General features: G+C 51.6%; 4 protein-coding genes across 5 annotated transcripts; all 4 read right to left on the reverse strand.

Annotated features, from left to right (window-relative positions):
- Positions 1-425: 425 nt before the first annotated feature.
- On the reverse strand, positions 426-5,059 carry LOC107974138 (uncharacterized). The gene is made up of 3 exons (XM_054683995.1): positions 4,281-5,059; positions 3,026-3,182; positions 426-2,871 (listed from the first exon to the last, which is right to left on the reverse strand). The coding sequence occupies exons 1-2, from the start codon at positions 5,057-5,059 to the stop codon at positions 3,146-3,148; spliced, it is 816 nt and encodes a 271-aa protein (XP_054539970.1). The 3' UTR covers positions 426-2,871; positions 3,026-3,145.
- Positions 5,060-11,039: 5,980 nt separating this feature from the next.
- LOC112208644 (double homeobox protein 4C) lies at positions 11,040-12,294 on the reverse strand. Its single transcript, XM_054683593.2, is given in 2 exon segments — positions 11,040-11,358; positions 11,361-12,294. Coding segments are annotated over 2 exon segments (1,116 nt in total). The 3' UTR covers positions 11,040-11,176.
- A 253-nt stretch (positions 12,295-12,547) lies between these two features.
- Positions 12,548-15,977, reverse strand: LOC112208645 (double homeobox protein 4-like protein 4). Its single transcript, XM_054683996.2, has 2 exons — positions 15,745-15,977; positions 12,548-15,499 (listed from the first exon to the last, which is right to left on the reverse strand). Exons 1-2 carry the CDS (start codon positions 15,975-15,977, stop codon positions 14,338-14,340), a joined length of 1,395 nt encoding a protein of 464 aa, XP_054539971.1. The 3' UTR covers positions 12,548-14,337.
- Positions 15,978-16,928: 951 nt separating this feature from the next.
- On the reverse strand, positions 16,929-19,947 carry LOC740306 (protein FRG2-like-1). 2 transcript variants are annotated; one of them, XM_063810080.1, is made up of 4 exons: positions 19,689-19,947; positions 19,353-19,427; positions 19,046-19,123; positions 16,929-18,728 (listed from the first exon to the last, which is right to left on the reverse strand). In XM_063810080.1, exons 1-4 carry the CDS (start codon positions 19,864-19,866, stop codon positions 18,223-18,225), a joined length of 837 nt encoding a protein of 278 aa, XP_063666150.1. In that variant the 5' UTR covers positions 19,867-19,947; the 3' UTR covers positions 16,929-18,222. The 2 variants fall into 2 exon arrangements, with proteins under 2 accessions (XP_063666150.1, XP_024212185.2); XM_024356417.3 differs by having other exon boundaries at positions 16,930-18,728; positions 19,353-19,430.
- Positions 19,948-26,958: the final 7,011 nt, after the last annotated feature.

The following is a 26,958-nucleotide window of genomic DNA, read 5'->3' on the forward strand; positions in this document are numbered from 1 at the left end:
AGTGGCATGATCTCAGCTCACTGCAACCTCTGCCTCCCCAGTTCAAGTGATTCACCTGCCTCAGCCTCCCAACTAGCTGGGATTACAGGTGCTCGCAACCACACCCGGCTAATTTTTGTATTTTCAGTAGAGATGGAGTTTCACCATGTTGGCCAGGCTGATCTCGAACCCCTGACCTCAAGTGATGCACCTGCCTCGGCCTCCCAAAGTGCTGGGATTACAGGCTTGTGAACATATGCTTTTGATGATAAAACTTATAAAGACATAAAAATGTGTTTTAATTTTTTTTTGATTTGAAGTTACTTAAAGATTTCAAATTGAAGAAGTAAAAAAAACTAGATAAAACTAGATAAATATAGAAAGTTGGGGGAAAATGCAAAGCATACGTTCACAAAAATCTGGGATTAAAAGATGACAACATTTGATAAATTTATTTATAAAGTTTTATTAAATTAACTTTAGAGGTTGGGCATGGTGGCTCACGCCTGTAAATAATAAAATTATCTTGCCAATTATGTCTAACTATGATAGTTTAAAGTCATTTCCACTGTAAATTGCTTAATTCTGAGGCAGTTTCTGAAAACTTTACAAGCTTGCAAAATCCTGGAATATTGTTTCTTTAAGGAGGTTCATGAAAGGATGGAGAAGGCCCTGAGAAGTACTCTTGAATACAGGTTTTTGAGAACTTTAGAATTATATTATTTGAACTGGGTAAGAATTTCCAGAACTTTAATGAAGAGACTGACTGGTTAATAAAACTGCTAACCCAAGCAGAATAAAAATCAATTGAATACCAAGAAAATACTTTGCCAGATTTTCATGCCAAATCAGCTAGTACTTAAATTATCTAGATAAAGAATTTGAATGAACTGCATAGTCCAAGTCAAATTATCTATGATAATCCCTGATTAGTCAGTGCTATGCACCTAAGTTGAAGAAACAGTCCAATGTTAAGCATGGAGAACCAGAATGTCTTCCTTGTCCTTCCTGAGTTCTGAAAGCTTTTCTTATTAAAAGTTCTGCATTCTGATTCTTGGGTGTGAGAGTAAAGCAAGATGGCAGAAAGAAGGCTCCACTGATTGTCCCTCCTGCAAGGACACCAGATGAATAACTATTAATATCCACATAGAAAATACATTCATAAGAACCAAAAATCAGGTGAGTACTCAAAGTATCTGGTTTTAACCTCAGATCACTGAAAGAGGCACTGAAGAGACAGAAAAAAACAGTCCTGAAATCACCATTTCCTTATCCCCAGCAGTGATGGCATGGTGCAGAGAACAACTCTGGGTTCTGCGGGAGGGAGAACACAGCAATTGTGACGCACTGCACTCAGTGCTGTCCTGTTAGAGCAGAAAGGAAAACCAGACCAAATGCAGTTAATGCCCATCCACAGAGGGATCAATTAAACCAGCCCTAGCTAGAGGGGAATCAGATTCCAGTGGTTGGAACTTCAGTGTTTGGAAACCTGGCAACTAAGGGCTCCCGCACTGTGTGTGTCAAAGAAAACTTGAAAGGCAGCCTAGGCCATCAGGACTGCAACTCTTAGGTGAGGCCTAGGGCTGAACTGGGCCCAGGGACAGTGGACTTGGGGTGGGGAGGGCATGCAACACACTGAGACAGCAGCTGGGGCAGCCAAAGGAGTTCTGGCATTATCAGTCCTCTAACACCAGACTGCACAGCTCATGGCTCCAAAAGGGACACCATCCTTCTGCTTGAGGAGAGGAGGGAAAAGAGTAGGGAGTACTTTGTCTTTCATCCTGGACACCAGCTCAGTCACAGCAAGATAGTGCACTGGTCAGAATCCTGAGGCCTCCTTTCCAGTCTCTGGCTCCTAGACATTCCTAGACACATCCTGGGCCAGAAGGAAACCTGCTGCCTTGAAGAAAAGAACCATGTGCTGGCAGGATTTATTGCCTGCAAACTTGAAAACCTTTGGGCTCTGAATAACCAGCAGCCATACCCAGTACTACATCAAGGGCCTTGGATGACCCTCATAGACTTGCTAGATTTAGGTGAACTCAGCACATTACCAGCTGTGGTGGCTAAAAGGCAAAACTCCTTCTTCTTGGGAAAAGTAGAGGGAAAATTAAAGGGGACTTTGTCTTGCCCCTTAGGTACCAGCAAGGCCAGAGGTGGGTAGAGCACCAAGCAAAATTTTGTAATCCCTGATTCTAGGATTTGATTCTTGGCTGGCATTTATGAAGCTGCCCAGGGCCAGTAGGGAGCCCATTGCCCTGAAAACGGCAAGTCCCAGGCCAGGAAGCATTCATCGCAAGTTGACAAGAGGTTTTGGGCCTTAAGGGAACATTGGTGGTAGCCTGGCAGTACTCATTGTGGCCTGAGGTGGTGGTGGCTACTCTGCCTTTAGGAAAGGAAGGGAGGAATGGGAAGGACTATGTCTTGTGGTTTGAGTGTCAGGTCAGCTGCAATGCAATAGAATGTCAGGTGGACTTCTAAAACTTTTGACTCTACTCCCTGACTTCTGAATGGCACTTCTCGACCCAGCCAGGGACTGAGGGCACTCACTGCCCTAAAGGAAAGAACACAGGCCTGGCTGGCTTTGTCACCTGTTAATTGTAGAGACCAAAGGCCTTGAGTGAACATAGGCAGTCATCAGAAAGTGCATGCAGCAGGACTTGAGCAAGACCCAGTGCTGTGCTAGCTTCAGGTCTGATCCAGGGCAGTCATAGTGGTGGTGGCCAGGGGTGCTTGTGTCTTTCTTCTCCCAGCTTTAGGTGGCTTAGAACAGAGAGAAAGACTCTGTATCTTTGAGAGAAAATAATGGTAGAGAACAAGAGTCTCTGGCTAGTAATCCAGAAAATTCTCCTGGATCTTGTTGAAGGCTGTCAAGGTGGTACTTCTCTGAGTCTGGAAGAATTACAGCATTATTGGTTACAAGGTACCCCTAAAGCAGATACGGCTTAGATCACAACACCCAAGTCTTTTAAAATATGTGAAAAGTCTTCCCAAGAAAGACAGCTACAAATAAGCCCAGACAGTGAAGACTACAATAAATACTCACCTTTTCTCTTTTTTAATTTTATTTTTTAAACCTCTCATATGGTGCTGCATGCCCAAGAATTTAATGTCCGGACGCTGAATAACATCTACTAGCATCAACACCATCCAGGAAAACATGACCTCACCAAGTGAACTGAATAAGGCACCGGGGACAAATCCTGGAGAAAAAGAGATATGTGACCTTTCAGACAGAGAATTCAACATAGCTGTATTAAAAAAAAAAACTGAAAGAAATTTAAGATAACAAAATAAAGAAATTCCAAATTTTGTCAGCTAAACTCAACAAAGAGATTGAAAAAGTTACAACAAATTAAGCAGAAATTCTGGAGCTGAAAATGCAATTGGCATGCTGAAGAATGCATTAGAGCCATTTAATAGCAGAATGGATCAAGCAGAAGAAATAGTGAGCTTGAAGACAGGCTATTTGAAAATACATAGTCAGAAGAGACAAAAGAAAAAGAATAAAAACAACAAATCATGCCTACAGGATCTAGAAAAATAGCCTCACAAAGACAGATCTAAGAGTTATTGGTTTTAAAGAAGATGTAGAGAAAGAGGCAGGGGTAGAAAATTTTATTCAAAGGGATAATAACAGAAAACTTTCCAAACCTAGAGAAAGATATCCGTATCCAACTACAAAAATGTTATAGGACATTAAGCAGATTTAACCCAAAAAAGTCTACTTCAAAGCATTCAATAGATCTTCCAAAAGTCAAAGATAAAGAAAAGTTCTAAAGGAAGAAAGAGAAGAGAAACAAAGAACATAACAGCGAGCTCCAACACCTCTGGCAGCAGACTTTACGGTGGAAACCCTACCGGCCAGGAGAGAGAAGCAATAAATATTTAAAGTACTAAAGGAAAAAAACCTTTTACCTTAGAATAGCATATACGGTGAAAATGTTCTTCAAATAAAAAGAAGAAATACTGACTTTTCCAGACAAAAGCTGAAGTATTTTATGAATACCATGTCTGTCCTAAAGGAATGCTAAAGAGAGTACTTCAATCAGGAAGAAAAGGACATTAATGAGCAATAAATGATCACCTAAAGGTAAAAAAAATCCTCAGTGCTAATAGGATACAAAACAAAACAGAATATTATTAACACTATAGCTGTGGGGTGTGCAAACTAATCTTATTCAAAGTAGGAATACTAAATAATATCCAATCAAAAGTAATAACTACAACATTTCCAGACATAGCACAATAAAACATAAATAGAAACAACAAAAAGTTAAAAAGTGAAGGGATGAGCACACCCGTCCTGAGCCGGCCGATGTGGTGGAAGCTCGGAGCTCCGGAGCCCGGGAAAGGCCAGGAGCGTGGGCGGAAGGGAGGCCGCCCCGAGAGCCGGAAGCCTGGGCAGGGCACGGAGGCCTAGGACGCCCCCCAGCAACAGCAGGGCGGCGCCACATTGGTCCTGCGCGAGGCCTGGCCGCCGGCGACGGCGGGACGCTCTGGGAGGCGGGCGGTGCTCGGGCGTAGAGGGAGACAGCTGCCCGGGGGCACGGACGAGCGGCTCTGGGGGTCCGGGATCCGAGCCCCGCTGCCCCGGGGTGGCGGTGACGCCTGGAGCGGGGCGGGCGTGGCTGGGCCGGGCTCTCGGGGCAGGCAGGCGCCGCTGCCGTCGTCTAGGCCACACCACCCTGAACGCGCCCCATCTCCTCTGATCTCGTGAAGCTAAGCAGGGTCGGGCCTGGTTACTACTTGGATGGATTCCGCCTGGGAATGGCGGGTACCGTAGGCTTTTGGCTTCCCGCTCCCTCCCTCTTTCCCCGTTTTGTCTCCGCGCTTCCCAACCGCCCCCCTCCCTCCACCTTGTCCGCCCCTGCGCCCCAGCCGAAGCCCAGGACCTCCCCCTGAAGATCCGCCACCGCAGCACCGCCAGGCAGCAGCATCCCACCTTTTCCGACTCGCCGCAGCCCCACCAGGAGCCGGGCTCCAACCCAGGCGGACTGGACCGACCCCGAGGGCGCAGGCGCGGGTTCCCTGAGGTCCCGGGTGTCTTCCACGCTCCCCGGAAGCCCAGGCAATTCATTCATCCAGCGCCGCTGCAACGGTCCAAGCCGGGGGAAGGGGCGGGCAGGGGCAGCGGGTCCCACAGACGCCAGCCAAGACCTCCGCTCCGGAACCCCTGGGCTGCTTTACCCGGGGGAAGGACATTGCCTTCGCCAGCCATGAGGAAATCCGTCCTTGTGCACTTTGCCACCGACTTCGTGTAAATTCCAGTTCCGAGGACACGAGAGAGACCCAGGCCTGGCCCCGTGGACAGGCTCAGAGCCACGGCTCTCGCCAGACGGATGGGCGCATCTACAAATCTGGGGGCCCACCACATCAAGGAGACAGAAAGAAGCAAACAAAGGAAGGACCCTATGAAACGCACCCCCAAAGCAACCAACCAATCCAAGAAAAAACACGTCTCAGGGCTCCGTTGGTTTTCCCGCATGGGGAGCCCTGACCCCCTGTTCTAGCCCGGCCTAAGCACCCTCCACCCCACCCCGGCCTGCTCAAAGGGGGCCTGTCTACCTGAGCAGAGCCTGCCTCTCCAAGGCTCTGTCGCTCTCGCTCTGCAACTCCCTCAGCCTCTCCCTTTCTCTACTTCCCCTTCCACCTCGCGCTCTTCTGTCGCGCTCTCTCCCTCTCTCTCTCTCTCCTCCCCCACTCTCTGTCTCTCTCTCTATCACTGTCTCTCTCTCTCTCCCTCTCTCTCTCTCTCCTCCCCCACTCTCTGTCTCTCTCTCTCTCTATCACTGTCTCTCTCTCTATCACTGTCTCTCTCTCTCCCTCTGGTTCTATCTCTCCATTCCTCTCTCCCTTGCTCTCCTTCTGTAGCAGGAGGAGCCGCAGACAAAACCCCTCAGACACCGAGTTGTAGAAGGAAGGGCTTTATTCAGCTGGGATCATCCTCAGACTCACGTCTCCAAAAACTCAGCTCCCCAACTGAGTAATTCCTCTCCCTCTTAAGGGCTTACAAGTCTAAGGGGGTCTGCGTGAGAGGGTCGTGATCCATTGAGGAAGTAGAGGGTACTGACTGGGGGCTGCATGCAGCGGTAATTAGATCAGAACAAAACAGGACAGGGATTTTCACATTGCTTTTCTATACAATGTCTGTAATCTATAGACAACATAACCGAGTAGGTCAGGGGTATATCTTTAACTACCAGGCCCAGGGTGTGACACCGGGCTGTCTGCCTATGGATTTCATTTCTGCCTTTTAGTTTTTACTAAAAGGGGTGCGCCCATGTGTGTCTGTTTGGGAATGGGTTTGCTCGTGATTGTGGTGGGGTGTGTCTGGATGTCCGTCAGTACCTTTGTCCCGGGATCAGGCTGCCTACTCTATTGCCAGCGCATGGGCGGCACAGTTGCTGTGTTAGTCTCAGTACGCAGAAATTGGGCATAAGACAATATGAGGGGTGGTCTCCTCCCTTACTTCAAGCTATCTTTGTCTGTGTCTGTGTCTTTGTGTGTCCCTGTGTGTGTGCCCGTGTGTGTCTCCGTGTGTGTCCGTGTGTGTGTGACCGCGCGCGTGCTCCCGTGTGTATCTGTGTGCGTGTTGGGGTGGGTTTGCTCGTGGTGGTGGGGTGTGTCTGGGTGGCCCATCAGCCCCTCTCCCCCGGGATCAGGCTGCGGGGGCTCTAGTGCCAGCGCGGGGCAAAGCAGGGCCTTGGCCAACGGGGCGAGTCCTCGTTGGGACAAGCGACAATGGTGTGGGCGTTGTGAGAAAAAGGGCCCTCAGGGCTGGGCCGGCTGTTTGCCCCTGGACAGCCCTGACGGCTCTGGGTGTGTGGGGCAAGAGGGGGCCTTGCAGGAGGGGCGGCGAGGGATCCAAAACAATTTTTCCGCGGCAAGACGAAGGACCGGAGGGGATCCCAGGACAGTTGGCCCTGGGCCCTGACGCCTCGGAGCATACCCCGTCCTGAGCCGGCCAGATGTGTTGGAAGCTTGGGAGCTCCCGAGCCGGGGAAGGCCTGGAGCGTCTGCGAAAAGGGAGGCACCTGGTGTGCCCGGAGCCTGGGCAGGGGACTGAGGTCTCTGGCTCTCCCGCGCTGCAGCAGGGCGGCGCCACGGCGGTCCGGCGCGTTCTCTGGCCGCAGGCGACGGGGGTGGCTCTGGGAGGCCGGCGGAAGGCGCAGCGCGGCGGCCGGCGGTGCTGGGACCTTGATGGGGAGAGCAGCCCGGCCGCGGGGGAGCGGTTCTGGGGCCCCGGATCTGAGCCCCGCGGCCCCGGGGTGGCGGTGACGCCAGGAGTCGAGCAGGCGCGACTGGGCCGGGCTCTTGTGGCAGCCAGCCGCCACTGCCGGCCTTTATGGCCACACCACCCTGAACGCACGGGATCTCGACTGATCTTGAAAGCTAAGCAGAGTCGGGCCTGGTTAGTACTTGGGATGCGAGACCCCCTGGGAATACAGGGTGCTGAAGGCTTTTGGCTCCCCGCTCCCTCCCTCTTTCCCCCTTTTGTCGCCGTGCTTCCCAACGGCCCCCTGACTCTACTCCCACTTTTCCGCACGCCTGCGCTCCACAACGCATGGGCTGCTTTCCACCGCGGAAGGACATTGCCTTCGTCAGCCACCAAGAAAACCGTCCCTGTGCACTTGGATTTTCATTGCCACCGACTTCGTGTAAAATCTAGTCTCGGGGACACGAGAGAGACCCAGGTCTTGTGCCCTGTAAGCACGCTCGGCGTTATGGCTCCGGCCAGATGGACAGGCGCACTCTACAAATCTCGGAGCCTACTGCATCAAGAAGACAGAAAGGAGCAAACAAAGGAAGGACCCTACCAAACGCACCCCTGAAGTAACTAACCAATCCAAGAGTAAACACGTCTCAGGGCTCAGTTAGTCCTCTCCCTTGGACGGCCCTGCCCCCCTGTTCTGGCCCAGCCCAAGCACCCTCCACCCCACCCCGGCCTGCTCAAAGGGGCCCTGTCTGCCAGAGCAGAGCCTCCTCCAAGGCTCTATGGCTCTCGCTCTCCAGCTCCCTCATCCTCTCTTTTTCTCTTCTTCCCCTCCACCTCTCGCTCTTCTGTCACCTTCTCTCCGTCTCTCCCCACCCTCTCTGTCTCTATCTCTGTCTCTGTCTCACCCTTTGTTTCTATCTCTCCATCCCTCTCTCCCTTGCTGTCCTTCAAGCCGTCTGTCTGTGTGTGTGTGTCCGTGCGTGTCCATGTGCGTGTGCGCGCGCCCGTGTGTATCTGTGTGTGTGTGGGGGGGGGGGGGTTTGCTCGTGGTGGTGGTGGGGTGTGTCTGGGTGTCCGTCAGCCCCTCTTTCCCGGGATCAGGCTGCCGGGGCTCTAGTGCCAGCGCGGGACAAAGCAGGGCCTTCCTGCCCCGTTGGCCACGGGCCGGGTCTTCCTCGGGACAAGCGACAATGGTGTGGGCGTTGTAAGAAAAAGGGCCCGCGGGGCTGGGCCGGTTGTTCGCCCCTGGGCAGCTCTGGCTTCTCTGGGTGTGTGGGGCAAGAGGGGGCCTTGCAGGAGGGGCGGCGAGGAATCCAAAATAATTTTTCTGCGGCAAGGCGGAGGACCAGAGGGGGTCCCAGGACCGTGGGCCCTGGGCCCTGACACCTGGGATCACACCCCGTCCTGAGCAGGCCCCAAGTGTTGGAAGCTCCGGAGCTGGAGAGCCAGGGGAAGGCCTGGAGTGTCAGCTAAAGGGAGGCCGCCTGGAGAGTCCAGAGCCCTGGCAGGGAATGGAGGCCTCTGGCGCCTCAGCGGTGCAGAGGCCGGCGGAAAACGCAGCGCGGCGACTGGTGCTTGGGCGTATAGAGGGGGAGAGCAGCCCGGCCGCGGGCAAGCGGCTCCGGGGGTGCCTGATCCCAGCCTCGCGGCCCCGGGTTGGTGGTGACGCCTGGAATCAGACGCGCGTAGCTCGACCGGGCTCTTGGACCAGCCTGGCGCCACCGCCATTGTCTACGGCCATACCATTCTGAACACGAGAGAAACCCAAGCCGCGGCCCGTGGGCACGCTCGGCGCCACTGCTCCCGCCACAGGGACGGGCACACTCGACAACTTTCAGGACCCACAGCACCAAGAGGACAGGCAGGAGCCAGCAAAGGAATGACGCTACGAAACGCACCCCCAAAGCAACCAACCAATCCAAGTGAAAACACGTCTCAGGGCTCCCTTGGTTTTCCCGCGTGGGCGGCCCTGCCCCCCTGTTCTAGCCCGGCCCAGGCAGGCTCCACCCTACCCTGGCCAAAGGGGCCCCTGTCTACCAGAGCAGAGCCTCCCTGTCCAAGGCTCTGTTGCTCTCCCTCTCTAGCTCCCTCGCCCGCTCCCTTTCTCTACTTCCCTCTCCACCTTGCACGCTCTCTCTCCCTCTCTTTCTCTCTCTCTCTCTCTCTCTCTCTCTCTCTCGCAATTTCCCCGTCCCTCTCTGTCTCTCTCTCTATCGCTGTTGCTCTCTCTCCTTCCGTTTCTATCTTTCCATCCCTCTGTCCTTTGCTCTTCTTCAAGCTGTCTGTGTCTTTGTGTGTCTGTGTGTGTGCTTGTGTTCCCGCGCGTGTGCCCGTGTGTGTCTGTGTATTTGGGGGTGGGTTTGCTAGTGATTGTGGTGGGGTGTGTCTGGATGTCCGTCAGTACCTTTGTCTTGGGATCAGGCTGCCAACTCTATTGCCAGCGCGTGGGTGTCACAGTTGCCCTGATAGTCTCGCACACGCAGGTGTGTGGATCTCGTTCATTTTCATGTAGACAACGAGAGCGAAACCACAGAGAAAAGAAACGTCCCGTGCATCACGGCCTGACGATGGATTCCTGTTTCCTGCAAAATGGGGAGTCTGCAATATAGCCTGTTTGAAACTGGAAAGGAGAGCACCGACACGATGCTGGCGTTCCACGCATTCCTGGAAGTTTCTGGGTCCCCACAGAGCTCGGGAAACAGTCAACATGGTCACACTTTCGGGGGGCGGGGGCAGAGACTTGAGCAACAGGCACCTCTGCAGAGGGCAAAGAAACGTGGAATCCAGAATCACGCTTTAGTTGGCCTGAGCGTGACTCCTGTGTGAATGGGACTATCCGCCTCGCGCTCTGTTGCAGGGCTCAACGTGGGAACATGTCATCTGTGAACCATGTGGATGAAAAACGGACAACCACCTGAGTCTCAGCTCATTGCTCTCTGGGGAATTCGCTCATTCCTTCGGAAACGGAATTCGTCTGAATCGCTCCGGGATGAAGTAACTCAGGCTGGCGATCCGGAGGGCCCAGCACTTAGCCCGCACTGGGCACCCAGCATTTTCCCGAAGTGCTGGGTCCTGTTGGTTCTGGAGGCAGAAGACCGTTTTTCTGTCTGCCTTCCTTTATCTGTTTCCTGCTCCTTTTGTCCCTCGGTCCATCCTTCCCTCTGTTCTTCCCTTCCTCCCCTGGTTTTTTCCTCCCTTTCTCCCTCCCTCCCTCTTTCTGTCCTTTCCAGGGTCCCTCAGTCCATCCACCCTTTCCTAGCTCCATCCTTCCCTCCCACTCTGTCTCCGTTCCCGTCCTCATCTCTGCCTGCCTTGCCTCTTGCCTGGAAAGGGCAGCACCCCGGTTTGCACGGGGTCTCGGGTCTACATTTAGTTGCACGGCGCTCCATGGTGCTGGCAAGGAGGCTGGCGGGACAGGGGTTGGCAAGTGATAGTGAGCGAAGAGGCAGAGGAGTCGAGCCGCGGAAAGGAGAACTGGCCTGGCTTCTGCCCCGGCCCAGCGCTTCGCGGACTGAGGTCTCCGCCAACCCGACTGAAGAACGCTGGAGAAAAGGATGAGAGCTCCGCCTGGGCTGGTTAGAAAACCTAGGCTGCTGCCTGCAAACCCGCGCATGCGCAGTAGACAGTCCACCTCCCGGTACCTGGGCTGGCCCTGGGATCCCCGGGATGCTCAGGAAAGAATGACAGCCCTCCTCTGTGTGGAGTCTCTCACCGGACCTGGAACTCAGGGATCCTAGACAGGTCAGCTGGAAGGGAAGGCACGCCTCTCCATACCGAGTCAGAGGTTCACCGCGAAAGAGAGGGCGCCGTCCTGCCCCCACCCCGCCCCAACCCCGCTCCAACCTGCTCCTCCAGCGGAGCCCGGTGTTCTTCCTGGCGGAGGAGTGGTTCCAGCAGAGCGGGCTCTTCCACGTCCTTCAGCTCCCCCAGTGGCGCCGGATCTAGGAAAGGTCGTGCCTTTTGCTGAAACTCTGGTGTCTACAGGAGCTCATATAACAGGCTGGAGGTGAGTGTAGACGAGCGCCCCGGCTCCTGGAGCGGTTGGGAGGCGCCGGGATGGCTGGCATCTGTGCTTGAGACGGAGGCCTCCGGGGTCGCGAGCTTCGGAGATGGAGGTGCCCCGTCTTCGGGTTCCCACGCCGCCCCGGCGACCTGTGGCCCCAGCCCCACCACGGACTCCCCTGGGACGTGGGTGGCGCAAGCACACCTTGGCCCTGCGGCCCCGCTTGAGCGGGCCCAGGCTCTCCCACCGCGCAAGGGCCCGGCAGGCCGTCGCGCTGCGGGTCCCGGTCCTCCCGGCTTTTGCCCGGGTGCGGAGGCCACCGAGGAGCCTGAGGGTGGGAGAGCGCCCCTTCCGGAGGAGCCGGGGCGGCGTAGGCAAAATCCCCGCGCGCCGGGGCAGGTTGGGAGATCCCCTCTGCCGGCGCGGCCCGGCTGGGCTGCAGCACGGGGGCGGCCCTCGCTGCCTGGCTCACGAAAGCCCCCTGTGGGAGAGCCCCAGGCGCGCAGGGCACGTGGGGTGCGGGAAGCCCCGTTCCCCACGCGCCGGTGTGGGCGAAGGCGACCCACGAGGGAGCAGGGTGACACCCGCTGGGGGCCGCGTTGCACAGGCCGCCTGCCTGCGCGGGCGCCCTGCCACCCTGTCCCGGGTGCCTGGCCCTCCGATTCTGAAACCAGATCTGAATCCTGGACTCCGGGAGGCCCGTCTCTCTGGCCAGCTCTTCCCGGGCGGCGATGCCTGGAAAGCGATCCTTCTCAAAGGCTCGGAGGAGCAGGGCGGTCTGGGATCCGGTGACGGCGGTCCGCTTTCGCCGGCCTTCTGGCGGGCCGCGTCTCCCGGGCCAGGGCCGAGATTCCCGCCGGTGCTGCCTCAGCTGGCGTGACCTCTCATTCTGAAACCAAATCTGGACCCTGGGCTCCGGAATGCCGATGGCCTGGGCCAGCCGTTCTCTGGTGGCGATGCCCGGGTACGGGTTCCGCTCAAAGCAGGCTCGCAGGGCCTCGCTTTGGCTCGGGGTCCAAACGAGTCTCCGTCGCCGTCCTGGTCCCCGGGCTCCCGCGGGGAGGGTGCTGTCCGAAGGTGTCGGGAGGGCCATCGCGGTGAGCCCCGGCCGGAATTTCACGGACGGACGCGGGCAGAGAGAGGCCGGCGGGCTCCCGTGCACCTCAGCCAGCCTGTGCACTGCGGCAGGTGCAGCCAGGAGGCCTGCCCGGACAGCCAGCCAGCCAGCCAGCGGCCCTTATAAAGGCCCACAGGCAGGCAGGCTCCACCCCTTCATGAATGGCGGTGAGCCCCCCTGGGACAGCCCGCCCCACCCCGGAAGGGACCCAGGGCAAGTCGAGGCCTGCGGCCGGCGGGATGGTGGTGGTGGTGGGAGGGGGGGTGGGGGAGGGCGTGGTGGTGGTGGTGGTGGTGGGGCCGGAGAGACGAAGAGGAAGGGGGAGAGGGGGAAGGGGTGAGGGGGGCGCGTTTTGGGGGCTGGCTCTCCGGACCTCTCCAGGGATCCGGCGGGAACGGGAAGCCGCTCTCTGGGCTCCCACGCGTCTGCAGCAGGGAGCAACCAGCCTGGGAGGGTGGAGGGGAGTGTGGAACTGAACCTCCGTGGGAGTCTTGAGTGTTCCAGGCCCTCTCTCCGTGAAGGAGGCAATGCCTGTTGGTGTCGCCGTTGCCGGGACAGTCTCACACACGCAGGCGTGTGGCTCTCGTTCATTTCCACGTAGAAGAGCAGAGCGAGACCCCAGAGAGGAGATGCCTCCCCGGCGTGATGGCCTGACGATGGATTCCCGTGTGCGGCAACATGGGGAGTCTGCAGTGTGGCCGGTTTGGAAGCTGGCAAGGAGAGCGAAGGCACCATGCCGGGCTTCCACCCTTCCCTGCATGTTTCCGGGTGCCCGCAGAGCTCCGGGAGCAAACAGTCAGCATGGCCAGCCTTTCGGGGGCCGGAGAGACGTGGGCAACAGGCCGCCTTGCAGAGGGCAAAGCCACGCGGAAACCAAAATCACGCCTCCGTCGTCCTGCGTGTGGCTCCTCCGTGGTCGGGGCTGTCGGCCTCGCGCTGCGTTGCAGGGCTCAGCCTGGGGATGTGCGGTCTGTGAACCGCGCGGGTGAAAACCCGACGGCAACCCGAGTCCCGGTCTTTTGTCCCTGAGGAAACCGCCCACTCCCTCCCTGGGCCACGGAACCGGGGCGAATGAGTGCCCCGCCGGCCGCCCGGCGAGGCGGCGGCTGTGGGCCCAGCCCTCAGCCCGCGCCGGACGCTGACCGTTTTCCCGGAGGGCGGGGGTCCCGCTACTCCCGGAGGCCGAAGACCGCTTTTCCTCCCTGCCTTCCTCCCTCTGTCCCCGGCTCCCTCCCGCCCGCCCCCAGTCCCTGCGTCGCTCTGTCTTTCCCTCCGTTCCTCCCTGCCTCCCTGCCTGCCTCCCTCCCTCCCTCCCTCCTAACGTCCCTCCGCCCATCCTTCCGCCCCTCTAGGTCTCCCGTTCCTCTCTCCATCTCTGCCCGCCTTCCCTCCCGCCTGGAACGCTCAGCGTCCCCGGTGTGCGCCGGGCCTGGGGTCTGCGTTCCGCCGCCAGGCGCTCCGTGCTGGCAGCTGGGAGGCTGCAGGGGCCCGGGCGGGCGGGCGACGGTGGCGCGGTGGCGCGGAGGCGCAGAGGAGGCGAGAGCCGCCGGAGCGGTGTCAGGCCTGGACGCTGCGCGGGCCCGGTGTTCCGCGGGACGCGGGTCTCCACCCAGCCCAGGGGACGACGCATTTTCCGGGGGTGGGGGGTGGGGGTGGGGAGGGGGCGGTCAGGCGGCGGGGTGGAGTGGTGGGAAGGCGTGAGAGCTCTGCCCGGGCTGCTCCCACAGCCCAGGCGGCTGCCCGCAAACCCGCAAACCCGCGCGTGCGCAGTAGGCGGCCCACCTGCTGGTACCTGGGCCGGCTCTGGGATCCCCGGGATGCCCAGGAAAGAATGGCCGTTCTCCGCTGTGTGGAGTCTCTCACCGGGCCTAGACCTAGAAGGCAGGAATCCCAGGCCGGTCAGCCCGGTGGCGGGGGCGGGGCGAAGACATGCCCCTCCGTAGCCAGCCAGGTGTTCCCCGGGAAAGAGAGGCCACCGCCCTTGCCCCGAACCACCCGACCCCGTCCCAACCCCGCGTCCTAAAGCTCCTCCAGCAGAGCCCGGTATTCTTCCTCGCTGAGGGGTGCTTCCAGCGAGGCGGCCTCTTCCGAGGCCTCCAGCTCCCCCGGGGCCTCCGTTTCTAGGAAAGCTTGCGCCTGCTGCAGAAACTCCGGGCTCGCCAGGAGCTCATCCAGCAGCAGGCCGCAGGGGAGTGCAGACGAGCGCCCCGGCTCCTGGAGCGCCTGGGAGGGCGCCGGGATGCCTTGCATCTGCCCCTGCCGCGCGGAGGCCTCCGGGGGCGCGGGCTGGGGAGGTGGAGCTGCCCCGGCTTGGGGTTCCCACGCCGCCCCGGCGACCTGGGGACCCCGGCCCCAGCCCCACCACGGGCTCCCCTGGGACGTGGGTGGCGCAAGCACACCTTGGCCCTGCGGCCCCGCTTGAGCGGGCCCAGGCTGTCCCACCGCGCAAGGGCCCGGCAGGCCGTCGCGCTGCGGGTCCCGGTCCTCCCGGCTTTCGCCCGGGTGCGGAGGCCACCGAGGAGCCTGAGGGTGGGAGAGCGCCCCTTCCGGAGGAGCCGGGGCGGCGTAGGCAAAATCCCCGCGCGCCGGGGCAGGTTGGGAGATCCCCTCTGCCGGCGCGGCCCGGCTGGGCTGCAGCACGGGGGCGGCCCTCGCTGCCTGGCTCACGAAAGCCCCCTGTGGGAGAGCCCCAGGCGCGCAGGGCACGTGGGGTGCGGGAAGCCCCGTTCCCCACGCGCCGGTGTGGGCGAAGGCGACCCACGAGGGAGCAGGGTGACACCCGCCGGGGGCCGCGTTGCACAGGCCGCCTGCCTGCGCGGGCGCCCTGCCACCCTGTCCCGGGTGCCTGGCCCTCCGATTCTGAAACCAGATCTGAATCCTGGACTCCGGGAGGCCCGTCTCTCTGGCCAGCTCTTCCCGGGCGGCGATGCCTGGAAAGCGATCCTTCTCAAAGGCTCGGAGGAGCGCTGCGGCAGGTGCAGCCTGGAGGCCCTTAGAAAGACCTACCACCTCCACCGCTTTATGAATATACATGAGCTCGGGGCCCAAGTTCCCGGGGTAGCCCGCCCTCCGAAGCCGAAAACCGCAGGGACCAGGTCCTTGTGGGGTGGGTGGGTGTAGGGCCGGATTGGAGGGGAAAGAGGGGCTTCGGGGGCTGGCTCTCTGAGGCTCTCCAGTAGTTCTATGGAAACTGGAAGCCGCTGTCTTGACTCAGTTTTCAGGCAGAAACCACCCTGAAGGGTGGAGTGTGGAACTGAACTTCCATGACAGTCTTGAGTTTTCCAGGCCCTCTCCGGGAAGGCGGCAATGCCTGTGGGTGTCGCCATTGCCGTGATAGTCTCACGCACGCAGGGGTGTGGATCTCGTTCATTTTCATGTAGAAAACGAGAGCGAAACTGCAGAGAAAAGAAACGTCGGGTGCATCACGGCCTGACGACGGATTCCTGTTTCCTGCAACAAGGGGATTCTCCACTGTTGCCGGTTTGGAAACTGGAAAGGAGAGCGAAGTCACGATGCTGCTTTTCCACGCTTCGCTGGAGGATTCTGTGTCCCTGCAGAGCTCGGGAAACAGTCAACATGGTCACGCTTTCGGGGGCGGGAGACACGTGAGCAACAGGCCCCCCTTGCCGAGGGCGAAGGAACGTGGAACCCGGAATCATGGTTCACTCGGCCTGAGTGTGACTCCCGTGTGGATGGGAGTATCCACCTCGCGCTCTGTTGCAGGCTCAACGTGGGGCTGTGTCATCTGTGAACCATGTGGATGAAAAACGGACAATCACCGGAGTCTCCGCTCATTGCTCTCTGGGCAATTCTCTCATTCCTTGGGAGGCGGAATTCGTCTGAATTGTTCCGGGAGGAAGTGACCCGGGCTGGCGATCCGGAGGGCCGGTGAGCTGGTGAGCGCCCCGCAAGCAGACGTGGCTGTCGGCCGAGCACTCAGCCTGCACTGGGCACCCAACATTTTCCCGGAGTGCGAGGTCCTGCTGGTCCTGGAGGCAGAAGACCGCTTTTCTCTCTGCTTTCCTCTCTCTGTCTCTTGCTCCCTTTCTCCCTCTGTCCTTCCCTTCCTCCCTCCTCCCTCCCTACCTCCCTTCCTCCCCCCTCCCCACTTTCTCTTTTCCAATGTCCCTCTGTCCATCTGTCCTTTTCTCTCTCCATTCCTCCCTTTCTCTCTGTCTCTGTTCCTCTCCCCATCTCTATTTTTCAACATTATATGATCCCACTGTGTGTATCTGTGTGTTAACATTTTTTAGCAATAAAATTCATTTTCATTAAGATATGTACATTGTTATTTAGACACATTATTTATGTATGTGCATTTGTTTAATAGACATAATTTATTTCAGCGTTATTCTACAGCATAGTGTAAGCATAACTCATAAGCAGTGTCAACCCAAAAATTGTGTGACTCGCGTTACTGTGATTCTTTTATACTGCAGTGGTCGAGAATAAAATCTCCGTATCTCCAATTTATATCTGTGTATTACCATTGAATTGGCCCCATTTCCTGTAGTGATAGAACACTATTCCCGCACTATGACAGGAGCTGTGGGCTGTGGGGAGGTCAGGGATAGGAAGACACGGAAGTGACGATAAGACATTCTCTTTTTCACATCTTTATTAAATTCAAATTCCATATGAAAGAAATTTAAAATTCCAAACAACATTGTTTATTTCATTACATAAAATGAAAATTATAAAGCAACCAAACAAGTAATTAATACACTTAGATAATGAAATAGTGTATGATCTCAGTACAAAATACAAGTAGAATATACGTCAAATATAACAAAATACACTGTATTGTAGTACGTGATGAAATCTCCATATCCTGCAATATAGTACAATCAATTGAAATGTATAAAATATAATAAAATATAAATTTAGGGTGTTTAAAATGAAATGAAACATGAGGCAGGTCAATAAATAAGTACAATCATTTGAAATGTATAAAATATAATAAAATATAAATTTAGGATGTTTAAAATGAAATGAAACATGAGGCACGTCAATAAATAAGTACAATCATTTACCATTTAATATATCTTGACTTAAATTTTATGTAGAAATATTAAAAGTAAACAGCTTGCATAGTAATTTTACTATAATTATATCAAACTAAAAATATATAGACATTTTCCCACAGGGAGTGCTATTAATGGTTTTTGGATATTAGCACTCCATGGGTTCAGGCTGGAAGAGTGAGAGCCTACAACCTTTTCTGGATTAAAAGAGAAGCAATTTCTTGGTAAGGCGGCTCATGCCTGTAATCCCAGCACGTTGGGAGGCCGAGGCTGGTGGATCACCTGAGTTTGAGGCCAACCTGGCCAAAGTGACAAAACTCTGTCTCTACTAACAATACAAGAAAAAAAAAATTAGCCAGGCATAGTAGTACATGCCTGTAGTCTCAGCTACTTGGGAGGCTGAGGCATGAGAATTGTTTGAACCCAGGAAGCAGAGATTGCAGTGAGCTAAGATTGTGCCACTGCACTCCAGTCTGGGTAACATAGCAAGACTGTCTCAAAAAAAAAAAAAAAAAACAAAAAAGGAGCACATAATTTTATATTTACTTTTCTACAATCTAAAATATGCAAATTCACGATTACATTCTAATGTTTTTCTGATTATATAGAAACGCACGACTGTCATCAGACATCCAAAAGGCATCAAATGTCTAACATGAAATATAAAATTTGTCTATAGTCTTAGCGGTCTGCAAAATTCAGGGCTCACCATTCTGAGTATACCGCTCAAGTTTCTTTCCTATGACTTCTTCAGGTTCTGTCATTTATTAACACAGTGTGTCTAAAATTGTCACTGCTGGTCATCTGGAAGAATCTGAGAAGAAGCAGATCCTTGTTCTCATTCCCAGAGCTGCATCTCTGCTGAATAGGGTCAGGGTGCTCACAGCTTAGCCTCATCTGATCCACTGACAGTCTCAGTTATCTCCTGCCCAGGGAAGGGATGGGCTTCTCTATCCAGGGCTGAATCCCTAGGACCAGGCAGTGTGGCTGGGACAAGCCAGCTCTCAGCAGGGAAGACATAAGCTGCCTGGGTGGCCATGGAATACAAGGTCTGCACCTGGGCACACAGAGGCCCCCGGAGCCGAGTGAGCAGTGTCAGCTGCTCACAGGTCAGTGGAGAATGGATCTGCTGTGCCCACACCTGGGCTAGGTCTTGATAAACAGCCTCTGACATAGCTCGCACAGAGGTCACCAAGCTTTTTCGAATTGACGGTGTTTGGACTCCTAGGGCCCGAGACCTATGCCGCTTGCTGCGCCCAGTGCAAGCCCTGGAACGTCCCCTATGGTGGGCATCACAGGTCTCCTGGATTTCACTGTTGTGCACAGCAGTGGAGGATCTTGATTTTTTATTCAACGACAAGCTGCACTCCTTTTCTGGACAGTTCCCTGCAAAGAAAGCATGTGAGAGACTCACCAGAGCAGTCCCCACAGACCCTGATTTCCAGAACCCCCTGTACACCCAGGTGAACCCCACTTGTCTCTCCCACTCCTTCCTGACCATCTCAGCACTGGAATGAAGTGAGGCTGAACCCCTTGTGAGTCCCCAAATATTCTCAGAGTGCTAAGATCTCAAAAATTTACTTGTCAATAAGTAACTCCCTTTCCGCTCAAGCCTCGTATAAAAGTTTCCTGATTATTTGCCTTTTGGGGCAAACCAAAAACAAAAAAACCACCACCACCAACAACAAACACCAAGATTCTACCTGCTGTGCCTTGGCAGCTGTCCTTGGAACTGATTTTTCTTTTCCTGCAGTTTTCCGGATATGAGCTGGACTCTGGTTCTATGAACACAATGAGAGTTTGAGAAAGTGCCTCCAACTGAACACCCTGAAATTCCTAGTCCATCCTGGACACACAGGAGCTGAGGTTACCACCAAACCCCAGCTCTCTTCTGTTCTCCAGTGTCCAGGATCTGTACGGCCCTGGCTGCCAAGGAGCTCCCAGTTTCCTTGCCAGGGGAGCCTGTGTTGCTTCCCTGTCCCTTCTCACCTTGAAAGAGTCAAATCTTACCTGATCCAGCAGTGCTGTTCCCAGCCTTGAGCTTGGTTTCCTTAGAATTCTCCTTGTTTGGATTGGGCTCCGATCCTGCTGCAAAAGAAAGTTTAGATGACTCACCTCTCCCTAGGCAGAGTCCCATAGTCTATCTCTGATGCATTTTTGCGAATCAGTCTTTCATGTGAAGCTCTTCTGCCAGTGTCACGAGTGAACACATTTCTCAAGTCCCCTGAGGGCACTAAGCCATTTCCCATCCCCAAATCTCAAAATAAAACCCTGCTAAAGACACAGCTCAGTATCCCTGATTCCAACCCTCCTTCCAGCCTCCATAGGAGCAGTCCAAGGCCTTACCTTGCCTTTGTATGTGCTTCTCACTGGAATGGGAGAAGGCGGTCTTGCCTTTTTCTTTGAATGGTTTCTTCTCATCTGAGCCCTTTTCTGTAAAGGAGATCTGTTGGAAAGGGGGCTGGTCAGTGGAGCACTGGATGGAGGAGCAGTGGAGATCGTGGTCTTCATTTCCCTTTCCCATGTTGAAGCTCAAGCGAAAGGTGCGCTCTCTCTCACGTCCAAAGGCAGAGTGTGGGTTAGTCTGCTAGACCTGCCTTTTATACATCCCTCGGCTGGGCGTGGCTTACTCTTATTGGCTGAAGAGTTTTCTCATTCCTGCTGCTTCTTAGAGCCTCAATCAGAAGTTTCTTGCTGTAGTTCTACTGGGGACCTAGATACAGTTAAAGGGAGACATTTTCAGGATCCTGTCATGGTGTCCAGAAAACAAAGAACCGGGAGCACAGGGACCGGAAAATCGGGGAACCATTTCTCCCTATTTCTGTCCCAGTTCCTACCTGGAAGGATTTATGATCCTGTTCACCTTTCAAGATGCACAATTAAACATGCCTATATTGTCATATGTTATATATTTTGCACAGAAAGAGAATTTATTATACATAGTGTTAACATTGTATGCATAGATATTATAATTTCTTAAATGCTTGGAAACAACACATGTCAAATTATGGTTGATTGTATTAGATTCACACATATATGATGAAATAAAAATGCAGAGAAAAAATAAATACCAAATGAAATGGCCCTTCCTACCTTAAAAATGGGGAAGATAATTAGATCAAATGCAATAAAATTGAATTGATTAGGTTGAGCCAGTGCTAACCTAATTAGCCCCCGATTCCTGAGGTAGCAAAAAGTCTCGGTGGAAAAACTTTCCCCCCTTCTCACCCTTCCTCAGTCATCCTGGGAGCGCCATTGTGTTCTGTGGACTTTATTCAGCCTCCCTAGTAAAAATGGACTTGGTCTCAAACAGGTAACCCAACTGATCACAAGAAAAACAGCCTAGATTCTGAACATCAGCTCCTGTCTTCACACCGCGGACACCACCTGAATCCCGTCAAAGCCCACATTGTTTCTCAACATCCACCAGCAAGACGTATTCCAGGGCAGCCTCTCAAAACTGCCTCAGTGAGACGGGGCAAGGTGTGGTGGAGCTCCAGGTTCAGAATAGCTGCCTCATCCCTTCCTACTGCGGCGGAGTCTGTCTCTGCTGGTCAGAGCCCTCCAACTAGCCTAGTCTATGTCCAAGCAAGTGTCCCCTAAAAGGACCTTCTTGTCTCCCCCTCTGCTGAGGAAAGCATGCAGGAATGAGACCTTCTATGTTAAGGAGTACTCAGCCTCCAGTCCCAAATGACTTGATTGACTGATGAACTGATTCCTTGAGGAAGAGAAAGACACAGGGAAGAGACTGTGTTGGGTGAGTCTGTGTTTTCCCAGCTGTGCTGCCTGTGCAAATAGTGGAACGAAAAAAGAATTAGTGGTAGACACTGCCTAGTGAAATTGTCTGAATGTAAATGGAACTTATCATAATATGATATCATTATATATTATAATATTATGATATAAAATTTATTTGACATCTAAATAAATTTTGATATATTATGAAATAATATATAAAATTTGGTCAGGTAATTTTATAAATTTTGTAACAACATTAACATATAAACTCAATAGAAAGCTAGGAAAATTGTCTGCTCTTGTGTAAATGACTGCTTTTTGGATAACTCTGTAAAAGCTGTGAAGAGGGGTCTGCTACTTACGTGATAGTAAGTACTTGATAAGACATCGACTTCCACATCTTTGCTGTTTTTAACCAGTGCCCTCTCAAGATATGAGAATATTTTACTCTAAGAAAGTGTTTTCATAGATATCGTAATAGGAATTTTGTTAATTTTAGTTAATAAATTATTATAACATTTAGTGATTATTAATAATTTATGTCATTGTTAAAATATATTCCTACAGAGAACATATTACCCATGTGTTTTGATTTGTCCTTTAATCTCAGGTAAATTTTTTAAATTTTTATTTATTAAATTCTATTTATTTTAGACAAAAGAGACCTTGTAACTGCCATATGATGTACTTTCTTAGAAAGAGAAATTCTCAGGCAAAACTCAGGCCTGGCCGGGCACGGTGGCTTATGCCTGTAATCCCAGCACTTTGCGAGGCCAAGGCTGGTGGATCACCTTAGGTCAGGAGTTCAAGGCTAGCCTAGCCAACATAAGGAAACCCCATCTGCACTAAAAATACAAAAAAAAAAAAATTAGCTGAATGTGGTGGCTCACGCCTGTAATCCCAGCTAGTTGGGAGGCAGAAGGATTGCTTGAACCCAGGAGGCAGAAGTTTTGGTGAGCCGAGATCACACCACTGCACTCCAGCTGGGAGACAGAGCAAAACTGCATCTCAAAAAAAGAAAAAACTCAGGCTTATTTTTATCAAAATCTAGATTGTAAATAACATTTCTAGGTGTCCTCTATTTTAAATAACATTTCTAGGTGTCCTCTTTCAATAAAAATCCAAACCAAAACAAACAAAAAATTTCTAGGTAATTCATATGAATATTAATAACTGTTAAATTGGGTACTTTTATTTTTAAGAGAGGGATTGTTATAAGGATGTTTGATGTGTCAAACATGTACAGTTAAAATTGTACCTTTTTTTGACAGAGCCTCACTCTGTCCCTCTGGAAGGAGTGCAGTGGTGCAATCACAGCTCACTGCAGCCTTGACCTCCCAGACTCCAGTGATCCTCCCAAGTCAGTCTCCCAAATAGCTGTGACTACAAGTGTGCACCACTATGCCCAACTAACTTTTAAAAAATTATTGTAGAGATGAGGTCTCACTCTCTTGCCCCAGTGAGGCCTTGTTGTGTTGCCTAGGCTGGCCTCAAACTCCTGAGCTCTGGCTTCCAAAGTGATGAGGTTACGAATGTGAGCCACCGTGCCCAGCCAAGATTAGACCTTTCAATGAGTGCACATCTTACCTCAAAAAAAAAAAAAAAAGAAAAGAAACTTATTAAAAGATAAAGTCTGAGTTAAAAATGGGTTCACATTAATGATTTTTAATTTGGTACTTCTATTGTTAAAAGAGGGATTGCTTATATGGGTGTGTTTATGTGTAAAAAGCTAGTTAAGGTCGAATCTTTATTTATTTATTTTTTGAGACAGAGTCTCACTCTGTCACCCAAGCTGATGTGCAGTGGCACAATCACAACTCACTGTAGCCTCAAACTCGTAGAATCAAGGGATCCTGCTATGTCAACATCCCAAGTAGCTGGAACTACAGGCGTGCACCACCGCACCTGATTAATTTAAAAAAAAATTTAATAAAGATGTGGTCTCACTATGCTGCCCAGGCTGCTCTCAAACTCCTGACCTCAAATGATCCTCCTGCCTTGTCATTCCAAAGTGATGGGATTACACAGGCTTAAGCCATTGTGCTCAGCCAAGATTTTACCTTCAATGAGCACACATTTTACACCACAAAAAATAATAATAAATAACAAAGTCTGTGTGAGAAATGAGTTGAAGTATAGATAACACAAAATTGGCATGTTATTAGTTGTTGTTGAGCCTAGGTAACAGGCCTATTGTACTGTTTCTTTTATTTTGTGTATGTTTTAAATTTTCTGTAATAAAACATGCATAATAATACAAAGTTGATCTACACTGTTAGCTCTTAAGATCTTAGTGACTTTGGGGGAGCAAAAGAGAGAAAGTGGTTGCCAGGACATCCGTGAAGCTGGTTCTATTTCTAGGTTGCACACGTGTGTTCACTTTGTAATAATTCATTGAACTTTACATGATTTCTTTGTATACGTCTTTCTGCATGAATGTTATACATATATAAAAATTTAAATATTACCTATTTGCACAAAATTTTAACTTCATATCTCAGAATAATAGCACTGTTTTGTACTGTTTTAAAGTGGGACATGTTTGCTCAGGGCATCATCAGATGGATATTAATATTCCAAGGTATTTACTTATGTTGTAACACTTCGGTGACCTTCTAGGTCTTCCCATGTTTACATCAATTTAGTAAGTAAGATAGTTTTAATTTTTTAGGGTATAGGCCAAGCACGGTGGCTCATGCCTACAGTCTCAGCTCTTTGGGAGGCCAAGGCAGGAGGATCATTTGAGTCCAGTATTTTGAGTTTTTTTAGGATGCAATTATTATTCAGCAAAGTCCTCTCCCCACGGTGAGGTTCAGCAATGCAAGGGCACCTAGTGCATATTATGCATTTGGTATGAGTAGAACTGGATTGAATCAGGAATAAAATATGTAGCAGAGGTCAGTTCGGCAAGGAAAAGTAGGTAATGCAGGTAAGATCAGAAGAGCACAACCCAGCAGCAAATCTTTCCATTTATTTCAGGAACCCGTTTGCCACTAGTTCACCGGAAGAGGCTGATTTAAACCATTCATTTCAGGAAACCATTTGCCACTAGTTCATCTGAAGAAGCTGATATAAAGCAGCAGTTTAGGGGCTTGGTTGTACCCCATAGTCACCCAGAGAGCTTTAAACAGCACTATGGCTCAGGTCCCACTGCAGGGATTCTGAGTTCACTTATCTATTGTCTTTTGAGTTTAGGTAATTTTAAAAGCCTCCCTGGTGATTCCCGTGTGCACCCAGGGGGAACAACCGCTGGTTCGGGATGAGAAATGCATTTGCTGTGCATGCATTCCATGTGTGCAGCGGTGATTTGCCCCATGGCCACTCCTGAGTTTGGGGTCTTAGAAAATACACTTGTCCTGTTAAAAATCAAAAAACAACTTCAAGACACACTCAGCTGTTTGACTAAAATGCAGCAGGAGAAAATATCTTCTCAAAAGATGTATCTGGATGGCACTTGCTTTCAGAGTAAAAGGTGGTTTCAAGCACAATATAGCACTTTTTTTCTATAGGCTTTCAAGGCCTTTTACTATCATATCCTTATGAATCACAGGAATAAGAAAATCATAGTTATATAACTGTCAAATATTGTATTAGGAAAAAAATTAAGGGCATGTCTTCCATGCTCAGGTATCCTGATTAAAATCAGTTAAGACCCATCTGCCCGGGGTGGTGGCTCACACCTATAATTCCAGCACTTTGAAAGGCAGAGGCTGGAGGATCACTTGAGCTCAGGAGTTCAAGACCAGCATGCTCAACACAGAAAAACCTCATCTCTGCCAAAAATACAAATATTATCTGGTTGTGGTAGTGTGCACGTGTGGTCCCAGCTACTTGGGAGGCTGAGGTGGGAGAATCGCTGGAGCACAGAATGTCAAAGCTGCAGTGAACCACCGCACCCCAGCCAGAATGACAGGGAAAGAGACCCTGTCTCAGAAATAAAAATAAATAAAGAGACCCATTCTTTCAGACACCCTCATTCTTCTACATAAAACACGGTGCTTTTGACTGAAATGTTTTAAGATGAACTGAAGATTCTCCCATAATCAGGGGCAGTAGATGGAGGTTGCTCCCTTCCTGTTCTTTGAGTTGAAGCAAGGCAGAGGTCTGGAGACTCAAACTGGTAAGTACTCAAACTGGTAAATATATCAATTGCTTTCTTTTCATATGAGGTATTAAGCTATTCTTGCATTGCTATTTAAAAAACCTGAGACTGGGTAATTTATAAGAAAAGAGTTTGATTGGCTCATGGTTCTGCAGGCTGTACAGGAAGCACCAGCGTCTGCTTCTGGGAAGGCCTGGGGAAGCTTACAATCATGGTGAAAGAGAAGCAGGCATCTCACATGGTAGAAGCAGAAACAAGAAAGATGGGGGAGGGATGGGCCACACTTCTAAACAACCAGATCTCACGAGTACTCACTATCACAAGGACGGCACAGAGCCATGAGGGACTCACCCGGTGACTCAATCATCTCCTCCCCAGGCCCCACCTGCCACATTGGGGATTAAAATTCAATATGAGATTTGGAGGGGACATCTAAACTATATCACATGACCATCAGAAAAACAGATGAAGAATTCATGGTTTCTACTGTCCAGAAACTTTTCATCTAGAGCAAACAGATTAATGGCTGAATTCAGCATCCTGTGGTCAGAAGGGAAACGGATTAATGGCTGAATTCAGCATCCTGTGGTCGGAAGGGAAACGGATTAATGGCTGAATTCAGCATCCCGTGGTCGGAAGGGAAATGGATTAATGGCTGAATTCAGCATCCTGTAGTCGGAAGGGAGAAGGGAGCTGCACAGGGGGCCTTGGCTGCATTTGCTCCATTTCCCTTATGCTGTTCCTTGAGTTCCGATGTCACTACCTGAAGGGCTATTCATGGACGAAGAATTATTGTTATTGTTGTGATTATTTCTATTTCTTTTATCTTGGTAAAAATAAGTTTTTAGCTTCTCATATAATTGTCCTAAAAAACCCTACGAGTTTTGCTTAAGTTTCTTGTTATCATGTGTTATAAAAATTGACAGGGAAGTGGCTAAAACAGATTAAAATTACACAAGCTCTAAGAGTCAAGTCTCTGTTGGGAAGGCTTAGGAAAGACAGAACTGGAAATACTCCACCAGCATGAACATCAGAAACATGGGGTCCAGTTTCTGTTCCAGCCCTGCCCAGATCCACCCTCTTCTAAGGCCTCATCCAGGTCTGGCCTCACCCTAGAGTCTTCTCTCACAGAACTCATTAAAGGAGACCAGAGATTCGGGCGGGGGCTCCTGCTGCCTCTCCTGAGCTGGTGCCCACAGTTTCCTAAAATGGAAAAGCAGATAAGTGGAAGCAAATAATTCTATATTTGGGGGTTACAATTTCTTTTTCATTGAAGCTAGCGCTTCTAGAAACACCTCACCTAGCAACTTGTTTTCCATTCCTGCAAATTCAGTAGCTGCTCCACAAGGCACAAGAAGGTAAATATAAATATAAAACATCTCTCTGAACAGTTCATCCTTTTTTCTCTATGCCTTCATCTGTCGATATAGCTTTTATTCTGCACATTTTATTTTCCAGGTAAATAATTTTTTAAATGGAAGAAAAAATAGAAATGCTAGGCCCTTCATTTAAGTCCTGAAAATTACAGAAAACTTAGCACCCAACTCCCCAGGGTGCTATGAGGATTAACTCACATCATGTAATGTTTCCTGAACAGTGCTCTGTAACAGACTTCTGAACACATAGTACGTGCTCAGTAAACATTGTATTAACTCATGTGTACATGTTTTCCAAATGCAGACTTACTCAAACATTGATGCCTTCTCTAGGCTTTCTAAACTGCAAAGAGCCAGCAGAAAATGACATGTTTGAAAATGGCGATTGGTGGCTTCCACT

The sequence above is a fragment of the Pan troglodytes genome, chromosome 3 (genome assembly GCF_028858775.2).
Source record: "Pan troglodytes isolate AG18354 chromosome 3, NHGRI_mPanTro3-v2.0_pri, whole genome shotgun sequence".
Classification (NCBI taxonomy): domain Eukaryota; kingdom Metazoa; phylum Chordata; class Mammalia; order Primates; family Hominidae; genus Pan; species Pan troglodytes.

What these genes read in the sequence shown, in the direction of transcription:
- LOC740306 (XM_024356417.3), bottom strand. Translation starts at nt 19,866, where the DNA reads ATGGGAAAGGGAAATGAAGACCACGATCTCCACTGCTCCTCCATCCAG. An exon ending in GAAGCACATACAAAGGCAAG is followed by an intron (nt 19,431 to 19,688) that starts GTAAGGCCTTGG and finishes TTTCTTTTGCAG; the next exon opens with CAGGATCGGAGCCCAATCCA. An exon ending in CAGCTGCCAAGGCACAGCAG is followed by an intron (nt 18,729 to 19,045) that starts GTAGAATCTTGG and finishes CTTTCTTTGCAG; the next exon opens with GGAACTGTCCAGAAAAGGAG.
- LOC107974138 (XM_054683995.1), bottom strand. Translation starts at nt 5,059, where the DNA reads ATGAATTGCCTGGGCTTCCGGGGAGCGTGGAAGACACCCGGGACCTCA. An exon ending in CATCGGCCGGCTCAGGACGG is followed by an intron (nt 3,183 to 4,280) that starts GTGTGCTCATCC and finishes CTTTTTCTCCAG; the next exon opens with GATTTGTCCCCGGTGCCTTA.
- LOC112208645 (XM_054683996.2), bottom strand. Translation starts at nt 15,977, where the DNA reads ATGATTCCGGGTTCCACGTTCCTTCGCCCTCGGCAAGGGGGGCCTGTT. An exon ending in CAGGAATCCGTCGTCAGGCC is followed by an intron (nt 15,500 to 15,744) that starts GTGATGCACCCG and finishes CAGTTTCCATAG; the next exon opens with AACTACTGGAGAGCCTCAGA.